General features: G+C 40.7%; 1 protein-coding gene and 1 long non-coding RNA gene across 4 annotated transcripts in view; one reads left to right on the top strand and one right to left on the bottom strand.

Moving 5' to 3' along the window:
* LYPD6B (LY6/PLAUR domain containing 6B) overlaps positions 1-10,300 on the top strand; it is a 232,646-nt gene extending 222,346 nt beyond the window's left edge. For both annotated transcript variants that reach the window (XM_067741989.1, XM_067741990.1), the window contains exon 6: positions 9,584-10,300. In XM_067741989.1, coding sequence (XP_067598090.1) covers positions 9,584-9,748 — 165 coding nt within the window. In that variant the 3' untranslated portion in view covers positions 9,749-10,300. The remainder of the gene's footprint in view (positions 1-9,583) is intronic.
* Positions 1-12,484, bottom strand: part of LOC137226663 (uncharacterized) — a 230,345-nt gene that overhangs the window by 35,644 nt on the left and 182,217 nt on the right. The window lies entirely within an intron of this gene.

Genomic DNA, 12,484 nt, shown 5'->3' with positions numbered 1-12,484 from the left:
ACATAGTTTTGGAAGTCCTAGCCATGGCAATCAGAGAAGAAAAAGAAATAAAAGGAATCCAAATTGAAAAAGAAGTAAAACTGTTACTGTTTGCAGATGACATGATACTATAAATAGAAAACCCTAAAGATGCTACCAGAAAACAACCAGAGCTCATCAATGAATTTGGTAAAGTCGTAGGATACAGAAATCTCTTGCATTCCTATATGCTAACAATGAAAGATCAGAAAGAGAAATCAAAGAAATAATCCCAATTACCACTGCATCAAAAAGAACAAAATACCTAGGAATAAACCTACCTAAGGAGACAAAAGACCTGTACTCAGAAAACTATGATGCTGATGAAAGACATCAAAGGTGACACAAACAAATGGAGAGATATACCATATTCTTGAAATGGAAGAATCAATGTTGTCAAAATGACTATACTACCCAAAGCAATCTACAGATTCAATGCAATCTCTATCGAATTACCAGTGGCATTTTTCAGAGAACTAAAACAAAAAGTTTTAAAATTTATATGGAGAAACAAAAGACCCCAAATAGCCAAAGCAATCCTGAGAAAGAAAAACTGAGTTGGAGGAATCAGGCTCCCTGACTTCAGACTGTACCACTTACAAAGAGCTACAGTAACCAAAACAGTAATGGTACTGGCACAAAAACAGAAATATAGATCCATGGAACAGGATAGAAAGCCCAGAGAAAACAGAATAGAAATAGAAAACCCACACACCTATGGTCAATTAATCTATGACAAACAAGGCAAGACTATACAATGGAGAAAAGACAGTCTCTTCAATAAATGGTGCTGGGAAAACTGGACAGCTACATGTAAAAGAATGAAATTAGACACTCCCTAACACCATACACAAAAATAAACTCAAAATGGTTTAAAGACCTAAATGTAAGGCCTGATACTCTAAAACTCTTAGAGGAAAACATAGGCAGAACACTCTGGCATAAATCGCAGCAATATCTTTTTTGATCCGTCTCCTAGAATAATGGAAATAAAACAAGCAAACAAAACAAAAAAGGACCTAATTAAACTCAAGAGCTTTTGCACAGCAAAGGAAACCATAAACAAAACGAAAAGACAACCCACAGAATGGGAGAAAATATTTGCAAATGAAGCAACCAACAAGGGATTAATCTTCAAAATATACAAGCAGCTCATGCAGCTCAATATCAAAAAAACAAACAACCCAATCCAAAAATGGGCAGAAGACCTAAATAGACATTTCTCCAAAGAAGACATACAGATGGGACTTCCGGGAAGATGGCGGAAGAGTAAGACGCGGAGATCACCTTCCTCCCCACAGATACACCAGAAATACATCTACGCGTGGAACAACTCCTACGGAGCACCTACTGAACGCTGGCAGAAGACCTCAGACCTCCCAAAAGGCAAGCAACCCCCCACGTACCTGGTTAGGGCAAAAGAAAAAAATAAACAGAGACAAAAGGATAGGGACGGGTCCTGCACCGGCGGGAGGGAGCTGTGAAGGAGGAAAAGTGTCCACACACTAGGAAGCCCCTTCGCGGGCGGAGACTGCGGGTGGCGGAGTGGGGGAGCCGCGGAGGAGAGCACAGCAACAGGGGTGCGGAGGGCAAAGCAGAGAGATTCCAGCGCAGAGGATTGGGGCCGACCGGCACTCACCAGCCAAGAGGCTTGTCTGTTCGCCCGCCGGGGCAGGCGGGACTGGGAGCTGAGCCTCCGGCTTCAGTCGGAGCGCAGGGAGAGGACTGGGGCTGGCGGCCTGAACACAGCCTGCAGGGCGTTAGTGCACCGCGACTAGCCAGGAAGGAGTCCGGGGAAAAGTCTGGACCTGCCAAAGAGGCAAGAGACTTTTTCTTCCCTCTTTGTTTCCTGGTGCACGAGGAGAGGGGATTAAGAACGCTGCTTAAGAGAGCTCCAGAGACGGGCGCGAGCCGCGGCTAAAAGTGCGGAGCCCAGAGACAGACATGAGACGCTAAGGCCGCTGCTGCCGCCACCAAGAAGCCTGTGTGCGAACACAGGTCACTATCCACACCCCCTTCCGGGGAGCCTGTGCAGCCCGCCAGGGTCCCGGGATCCAGGGACAACTCCCCTGGGAGAGCCTCAGGCTAGCAATGTCACGCCGCCGGCCTCTGCCGACGCTGGCCCGCCCCACACTCCGTGACCCTCCCTACCCACGGCCTGAGTGAGCCAGAGCCTCCGAATCAGCAGCTCCTTTAACCCCGTCCTGTCTGAGCAAAGAACAGACGCCCTCCAGCAACCTACACGCACAGGCGGGGCCAAATCCAAAGCTGAGCCCCTGGGAGCTGTGAGAACAAATAAGAGAAAGGGAAATCTCTCCCAGCAGCCTCAGAAGCAGCGGATTAAAGCTCCACAATCAACTTGATGTACCCTGCATCTGTGGAATACATGAATAGACAACGAATCATCCCAAATTAAGGAGCAGTGTGGATGAAAGGCTCTTGGTGCTGCAGCCAGGAGTTAGTGCTGTGCCTCTGAGGTGGGAGAGCCAACTTCAGGACACTGGTCCACAAGAGGCCTCCCAGCTGCACATAATATCAAACAGCGAAAATCTCCCAGAGATCTCCATCTCAACGCCAGCACCCAATTCACTCAATGACCAGCAAGCTACAGTGCTGGACATCCTATGCCAAACAACTAGCAAGACAGGAACACAACCCCACCCATTAGCAGAGAGGCTGCCCAAAATCATAATAAGTCTACAGACACCCCAAAACACACCACCAGACGTGGACCTGCCCACCAGAAAGACAAGATCCAGCCTCATCCACCAGAACACAGGCACTAGTACCCTCCACCAGGAAGCCTACACAACCCACTGAACCAACCTTAGCCACTGGGGACAGACACAAAAAACAACAGGAACTACAAACCTTCAGCCTGCAAAAAGGAGAACCCAAACACAGTAAGATAAGCAAAATGAAAAGACAGAAAAACACACAGCAGATGAAGGAGCAAGATAAAAACCCACCAGACCTAACAAATGAAGAGGAATAGGCAGTCTACCTGAAAAAGAATTCAGAATAATGATAGTAAAGATGATCCAAAATCTTGGAAATAGAATAGACAAAATGCAAGAATCAGTTAACAAGGACCTAGAAGAACTAAAGATGAAACAAACAATGATGAACAACACAATAAATGAAAAATACTCTAGATGGGATCAATAGCAGAATAACTGAGGCAGAAGAACGGATAAGTGACCTGGAAGATAAAATAGTGGAAATAACTACTGCAGAGCAAAGAAAAAAGAATGAAAAGAACTGAGGACAGTCTCAGAGACCTCTGGGACAACATTAAATGCACCAACATTCGAATTATAGGGGTTCCAGAAGAAGAAGAGAAAGGGACTGAGAAAATATTTGAAGAGATTATAGTTGAAAACTTCCCTAATATGGGAAAGGAAATATTTAATCAAGTCCAGGAAGCACAGAGAGTCCCATACAGGATAAATCCAAGGAGAAATACGCCAAGACACATATTAATCAAACTGTCAAAAATTAAATACAAAGAAAACATATTAAAAGCAGCAAGGGAAAAACAACAAATAACACACAAGGGAATCCCCATAAGGTTAACAGCTGATCTTTCAGCAGAAACTCTGCAAGCCAGAAGGGAGTGGCAGGACATATTGAAAGTGTTGAAGGAGAAAAACCTGCAACCAAGATTACTCTACCCAGCAAGAATCTCATTCAGATTTGATGGAGAAATTAAAACCTTTACAGACAAGCAAAGCTGAGAGAGTTCAGCACCACCAAACCAGCTCTACAACAACTGCTAAAGGAACTTCTCTAGGCAAGAAACACAAAACAAGGAAAAGACCTACAATAACGAACCCAAAACAATTAAGAAAATGGGAATGGGAACACACATATCGATAATTACTTTAAATGTAAATGGACTAAATGCTCCCACCAAAAGACACAGATTGGCTGAATGGATACAAAAACAAGACCCATATATATGCTGTCTACAAGAGACCCACTTCAGACCTAGAGACACATACAGACTGAAAGTAAGGGGATGGAAAAAGGTATTTCATGCAAATGGAAACCAAAAGAAAGCTGGAGTAGCAATTCTCATATCAGACAAAATAGACTTTAAAATAAGGACTATTAAAAGAGACAAAGAAGGACACTACATAATGATCAAGGGATCGATCCAAGAAGAAGATATAACAATTGTAAATATTTATGCACCCAACATAGGAGCACCTCAATACATAAGGCAAATACTAACAGCCATAAAAGGGGAAATCGACAGTAACACATTCATAGTAGGGGACTTCAACACCCCACTTTCACCAATGGACAGATCATCCAAAATGAAAATAAATAAGGAAACACAAGCTTTAAATAATACATTAAACGAGATGGACTTAATTGATATTTATAGGACATTCCATCCAAAAACAACAGAATACACATTTTTCTCAAGTGCTCATGGAACATTCTCCAGGATAGATCATATCTTGTGTCACAAATCAAGCCTTGGTAAATTTAAGAAAATTGAAATTGTATCAAGTATCTTTTCCGACCACAACGCTATGAGACTAGATATCAATTACAGGAAAAGATCTGTAAAAAATACAAACACATGGAGGCTAAACAATACACTACTTAATAACAAAGTGATCACTGAAGAAATCAAAGAGGAGATCAAAAAATACCTAGAAACAAATGACAATGGAGACACGATGACTCAAAATCTATGGGATGCAGCAAAAGCGTTCTAAGAGGGAAGATTACAGCAATACAATCCTACCTTAAGAAACAGGAAACTAAACAACCTAACCTTGCACCTAAAGCAATTAGAGAAAGAAGAACAAAAAACCCCCAAAGTTAGCAGAAGGAGAGAAATCATAAAAATCAGATCAGAAATAAATGAAAAAGAAATGAAGGAAATGATAGCAAAGATCAATAAAACTAAAAGCTGGTTCTTTGAAAGGATAAACAAAATTGATAAACCATTAGCCAGACTCATCAAGAAAAAAAGGGAGAAGACTCAAATCAATAGAATTAGAAATGAAAAAGGAGAAGTAACAACTGGCACTGCAGAAATACAAAATATCATGAGAGATTACTACAAGCAACTCTATGCCAATAAAATGGACAACCTGGAAGAAATGGACAAATTCTTAGAAAGGCACAACCTGCCAAGACTGAATCAGGAAGAAATAGAAAATATGAACAGACGAATCACAAGCACTGAAATTGAAACTGTGATTAAAAATCTTCCAACAAGCAAAAGCCCAGGACCAGATGGCTTCACAGGCGAATTCTATCAAACATTTAGAGAAGAGCTATCACCTATCCTTCTCAAACTCTTCCAAAATATAGCAGAGGGAGGAACACTCCCCAACTCATTCTACGAGGCCACCATCACCCTGATACCAAAACCAGACAAGGATGTCACAAAGAAAGAAAACTACAGGCCAATATCACTGATGAACATAGATGCAAAAATCCTCAACAAAATACTAGCAAACAGAATCCAACAGCACATTAAACGGATCATACACCATGATCAAGTGGCGTTTATTCCAGGAATGCAAGGATTCTTCAATATACGCAAATCAATCAACGTGATACACCATATTAACAAATTGAAGGAGAAAAACCATATGATCATCTCAATAGATGCAGAGAAAGCTTTTGACAAAATTCAACACCCATTTATGATAAAAACCCTGCAGAAAATAGGCATAGAGGGAACTTTCCTCAACATAATAAAGGCCATATATGACAAACCCACAGCCAACATCGTCCTCAATGGTGAAAAACTGAAAGCATTTCCACTAAGATCAGGAACAAGACAAGGTTGCCCACTCTCACCACTCTTATTCAACATAGTTTTGGAAGTTCTAGCCACAGCAATCAGAGAAGAAAAGGAAATAAAAGGAATCCAAATCGGAAAAGAAGAAGTAAAGCTGTCACTCTTTGCAGATGACATGATACTATACATACAAAATCCTAAAGATGCTACCAGAAAACTACTAGAGCTAATCAATGAATTTGATAAAGTAGCAGGATACAAAATTAATGCACAGAAATGTCTTGCATTCCTATACACTAAGGATGAAAAATCTGAAAGTGAAATCAAGAAAACACTCCCATTTACCATTGCAACAAAAAGAATAAAATACCTAGGAATAAACCTACCTAAGGAGACAAAAGACCTGTATGCAGAAAATTATAAGACACTGATGAAAGAAATTAAAGATGATACAAATAGATGGAGAGATATACCATGTTCTTGGATTGGAAGAATCAACGTTGTGAAAATGACTCTACTACCCAAAGCAATCTACAGATTCAATGCAATCCCTTTCAAACTACGAATGGCATTTTTCACAGAACTAGAAAAAAAAAATTTCACAATTTGTATGGAAACACAAAAGACCCCGAATAGCCAAAGCAATCTTGAGAACGAAAAACGGAGCTGGAGGAATCAGGCTTCCTGACTTCAGACTATACTACAAAGCTACAGTAATCAAGACAGTATGGTACTGGCACAAAAACAGAAAGATAGATCAATGGAACAGGATAGAAAGTCCAGAGATAAACCCACGCACATATGGTCACCTTATCTTTGATGAAGGAGGCAGGAATGTACAGTGGAAAAAGGACAGCCTCTTCAATAAGTGGTGCTGGGAAAACTGGACAGCTACATGTAAAAGTATGAGATTAGATCACTCCCTAACACCATACACAAAAATAAGCTCAAAATGGATTAAAGACCTAAATGTAAGGCCAGAAACTATCAAACTCTTAGAGGAAAACATAGGCAGGACACTCTATGACATAAATCACAGCAAGGTCCTTTTTGACCCACCTCCTAGAGAAATGGAAATAAAAACAATAGTAAACAAATGGGACCTAATGAAACTTCAAAGCTTTTGCACAGGAAAGGAAACCATAAACAAGACCAAAAGACAACCCTCAGAATGGGAGAAAATATTTGCAAATGAAGCAACTGACAAAGGATTAATCTCCAAAATTTATAAGCAGCTCATGCAGCTTAATAACAACAAAACAAACAACCCAATCCAAAAATGGGCAGAAGACCTAAATAGACATTTCTCCAAAGAAGATATACGGAGTGCCAACAAACACATGAAAGAATGCTCAACATCACTAATCATTAGAGAAATGCAAATCAAAACTACAATGAGATATCATCTCACACCAGTCAGAATGGCCATCATCAAAAGATCTAGAAACAATAAATGCTGGAGAGGGTGTGGAGAAAAGGGAACCCTCTTACACTGTTGGTGGGAATGTAAATTGATACAGCCACTGTGGAGAACAGTATGGAGGTTCCTTAAAAAACTACAAATAGAACTACCATATGACCCAGCAGTCCCACTATTGGGCATATACCCTGAGAAAACCAGAATTCAAAAAGAGTCATGTACCAAAATGTTCATTGCAGCTCTATTTACAATAGCCCAGAGATGGAAACAACCTACATGTCCATCATCGGATGAATGGATAAAGAAGATGTGGCACATATATACAATGGAATATTACTCAGCCATAAAAAGAAACGAAATTGAGGTATTTGTAATGAGGTGGATAGACCTAGAGTCTGTCATACAGAGTGAAGTAAGTCAGAAAGAGAGAGACAAATACCATATGCTAACACATATATATGGAATTTAAGAAAAAAAAAATGTCATGAAAAACCTAGGGGTGAAACAGGAATAAAGACACAGACTTACTAGAGAATGGACTAGAGGCTATGGGGAGGGGGAAGGGTAAACGGTGACAAAGCAAGAGAGAGGCATGGACATATATACACTACCAAACGTAAGGTAGATAGCTAGTGGGAAGCAGCTGCATAGCACAGGGAGATCAGCTCGGTGCTTTGTGACCGCCTGGAGGGGTGGGATAGGGAGGGTGGGAGGGAGGGAGATGCAAGCGGGAAGAGATATGGGAACATATGTATATATATAACTGATTCATTTTGTTGTGAAGCTGAAACTGACATACCATTGTAAAGCAATTATACTCCAATAAAGATGTTTAAAAAAAATAAAAAAATAAAATAAAATTAAAAAAAAAGAAGACATACAGATGGCCTAGAGGCACATGAAAAGGCTCAACACCACTAATTATTAGAGAAATGCAAATCAAAACTATAACGAGATATCACCTCACACGTTAGAATGGCCATCATCAAAAAGTCTACAAACAATAAATGCTGGAGAAGGTGTGGAGAAAACAGGAACCTCCTACACTGTTGGTGGGAATGTAAATTGGTACAGCTGCTATGGAGAACAGTATGGAGGTTCCTTAAAAAACTAAAAATAGAACTACCATATGACCCAGCAATCCCACTCCTGGGCATATAACCTACAATAGCCAAGACATGGAAGTAACCTAAATGTCCATTGAGAGATGAATGGATAAAGAAGATGTGGTACATATATACAATGGAATATTACTCAGCCGTTAAAAGAATGAAATAATGCCATTTGCAGCAACACGGATGACCTGGAGATTGTCTTTCTCTTTCTGACTTAGTATGATAAATATATGATATCACTTATATGCTGAATCTTTAAAAAAAAGAGATGATACAAATGAACTTATTTACAAAACAGAAACAGACTCACAGACTTTGAAAACAAACTTATGGTTACCAAAGGGGAAAGGTGGGGAAGAGGGATAAATTGGGAGTTTGGGGTTGATATTTACACGCTACTATATTTTAAATAGATAACCAGCAGGGATAAATTGGGAGTTTGGGGTTGATATTTACACGCCACTATATTTTAAATAGATAAACAGCAAGGACCTACTGTATAGCACAGGGAACTCTGCTCAATATTCTGCAATAACTTATATGGGAAAAGAATTTGAAAAAGAATAGATACATGTCTAACTGTTTAGGTGCTGGACACCTGAAACTAACACATCAACTATATACTCCAATATAAAATAAAAATACTTATAAAGAAAACTTACCTATTAACTATTCTTCAGAAATATTCTTAATGGCTACATAATATTAAAATATGTGTTTGTACTATAATTTGTTTATCTAATTCCGTATTAAAAATACTAGGCAGCTTTTAATATTTCTCTATTCTAAAAAAAGCCCCACATAATCTTTGTGACTTTGGTGCATATTACTGGATTGATTTATATAAATAATCTTGAAGCTCTTGATAAAGATTGCCAAATTACTCCCCAGAAAAACTGAAGCAATTATATTCCCAGTAGCAGTGTTTGAGAATATCAAAATTACTACAACGTCATGGACCCAGGCTCATGTACATTTTGGAAATCTTTGTCAATTTGATAGGAAAAAGGTACATTTTCAAATTCATAATGTTTATTAAGTCTCAAACATTTAAAAAATAAGACAGCATTTTTCTCTTGTATGCCATTATATTTTAGAAAAATTTTAAATTGAAATAAAAATTTATATACTCATAAAAGATAAAAAAATAATTCTGTCCTCAGAGCTGAAGAAGGCTTTTGTTTTTCTTCATTTGACCCTTCCCTCTTCTTCCCTTTATTCACTTGCTCTTTCCTTCTCCTCTTCCTTTGGTAACAGGAGTGTAGGTCTTGCTGTGAAGGGATGATCTGCAATGTTGAGTTACCCACCAACCACACGAATGCGGTCTTTGTTGTGATGCATGCTCAGAGGACGTCTGGCAGCCGTGCCCCTGCACTCCACCTACCAGTGCTGGCCTGGGCCTTCATGCTGCTGTTGATGTGATACCACCATTCCTGGGCGAGGCAGAGACCAGCCCTCTAAAGCACAAGCCAACAACTGTGTAAACAGTGAACTTTGGAGTGAAGACCCATCTTGCACTTGGTGAAGAATGCTCATCGGACCCCAAAGCAGAAGCCAGGTGCTTAGCTGAAATGCTCCTGCACGAGGCCACTGAGGAAGGGGACTTGGCAGGGACTGAGGGATGTTGTGGATTTTATATTTCTTGATCAAAGGGGCTGCATTTAGTCACTTCTGCAAGGAGAGTCTTGCCAGCATCTACTACGGGCAGGTTCAGTAGCCTGTATTGTCCCCACCTGACCAGGCCTGGAGCAGAAAGGACTCCTTGACTGATCAACTCCTTCAGGGGCTGCTGGATCAGACCCTCTCTTTTCTGTGATTAGCTCAGAGCATCTCTATGAAATATAACCCTTCTCCAATAAGAAAGCAATTTCCCCGCCAACGGTGTAGTCAATGAGAAGGGCAACTACAAGAAGAAAACTTCCAGTGGAACTAATATGAAACCCATTTGCTATTGTGGGGGGAAATAAAACTGTTAAATTAACAATGTAAAATGCATGCTTATGTGTTTCTTGGCCGATGTGGCGATCTCAGATGAAACATTAACCAGTGTCATAAGGGAGGCTAATCGAAGTTATGTGTCCATGCACCACAGGTGATATATTCTAGCTTAAAGTATAAAATTCTATGCCATTGTGACATAGTTTTTTCTTTTGGGTGAAGGACCCTTCTTAGGATGCTAAATGCAAAATTAGTGAGTTGAGAAGGTGAGGAAACCTCCCTGATCAAGGAAGATGACACCTTATCATGTAATGGACTCTCAAAAGTAGCAGCTTAAAGACAGAGAAACTGGCACTAGTGTCCCTCTCCCAGTCAACTTGTCTCTGAATGTCAGGGCCACTAAGAGAACCTTTCTAAACACATGCTAAAATGTTTGGTCCCCTTGTCTTCTCTTTCCTTCTTATAACACAGTCCCAGAATTTCAGATGAACAACTTCTGTTTCTAGAATCCTAATTTCCTGCCTTTACACTTTGGGGTGACCTTTAAACACTCTGCCCTTGTATGTATAGTGAGGAGCTAATGAAGTGTTTGTTTTTTTTTAATTGAGCATCTACCATTAGAATCCTGAGTGCTCCGTAGAATCCACTAATGATGCTGTCCTTGCATGAGCCACGCGGGCTCATCTATGATGGGGGTTGGCAAACTGTGGGCCATGGGACAAATACATCTCACCGCTCTCAGTCTGCCGTAGCAAATAGGCTGTTGACCAGGTGGCTTAAACTAAAACATGTCATCCTCACAGTTCTGGAGGCTGCGAAATGCAAGATCAAGGTGCCAGCAGATCTACTGTCTGGGGAGAGCTCTCTTCCAGGTTTGCAGACTGTGGTTTTCTCATATCCTCTCAGGGCAGAGTGCAGAGAGTGAGCATAAGGGTACTAATGGCGTTCATGAGGCTCCACTTGCATGACCTAGCCAGCTCCCAGAGGCCCCACATCCAAATACCACCACATCTGGGATTTAGGCTCCAACACACGAATTTGGGGGAGACAGAGGCTCACTCTCTGGCAACTACCTATTTCTGTGAACACAGTTTTGTTGGAACACAGCCGTGCCTATTCGTTTACCTATTGTCTACAAGCTTCTTTCCTGCTACAACACCGAGGATGAGTAGATGCAGCAGAGAGCATCTGGCCTACGAAATCTAAAAGATTTACTCTTTTGCCTTCTACAGGAAAAGTGTGCCGACACCTAACCTCTGAAATGGCAGAAGTGCATTGGGAGAAAGCTGCTTGCTTTACCGGGACCGTGGTGCTCATGGGGGTTCCTCAGCCTCTGCAGCGGTTTTTGCCAGCTCACTTTCCTTAGATGCATCCATGCATGTTTCTTCGTTTTGATTGATTGTTCCACTCCTTTGATTCAGCCTCTCAGTAGTTACGTGCTGTTGGAAGGTGCCGAGCCGTCTGTTTCTTCTCATCCTTGACACGCTGGGAGAGTCTCTTCCTAAGGCTCTTTAGCTTCCAGTACAACAGGGAGGAAGCAGACATCGTTACCTCCCCGTCTCTGGCTGAAACCCCAGACTCACCTGGAAGCATCCGTTTTGAAGCCTGATGTAGATTTATCCTGCCTTTCACTCAGCACCTTGAAGTATTTGAGTTTTTATCGCTTATGCTTGTTTGAAATTAATTATATATGGCTTCAGTTGGAACATTTTAATAGCATCTTTGGTGGGTGTATTTTTATTCGTCTGTGTAGTTGACGAATTGGTTAAAAAACCATTAGCAGCCAGTATTGTTTTCTGATTTTGTTTCTGCTTTCTAGATGAATGATCTTTCCTTTTTTTTTTTCTTTCTTGAGGAAACATCTTAATTTTCTCTTCTTCACCCCACACGTTTTGTTTTCACGGATTGCCCTCCTTACCTTACCACCGCTCCACTGAGCATTTAAGATAGGGCTATGCTGAGCAAAAGAGAGAACACACAGAGGAAACAAACGCCTGCAAAGGCAGCTGAGTGAGTAGGGGGGCCAGATTTACAAATATTTAAGAGCATGGGATGCCCCATTAAATTGGAATTTCAGATAAACAACAATTTTTTAATATAAGTTATTCATGAACTCATAAGTGTGGCTCATCTACGGCAATGTTTTCAAGTCCCTGTAATCAGAACCTTCTGGGTAACTTCAAAACAATACAAATTCCCAGGGCATCCTGGAGACACTGA

The sequence above is a fragment of the Pseudorca crassidens genome, chromosome 6, assembly GCF_039906515.1.
Source record: "Pseudorca crassidens isolate mPseCra1 chromosome 6, mPseCra1.hap1, whole genome shotgun sequence".
NCBI lineage: Eukaryota > Metazoa > Chordata > Mammalia > Artiodactyla > Delphinidae > Pseudorca > Pseudorca crassidens.
Note: the sequence above shows the minus strand (reverse complement) of the source record. Positions and strands in the feature narration are given on the sequence as shown.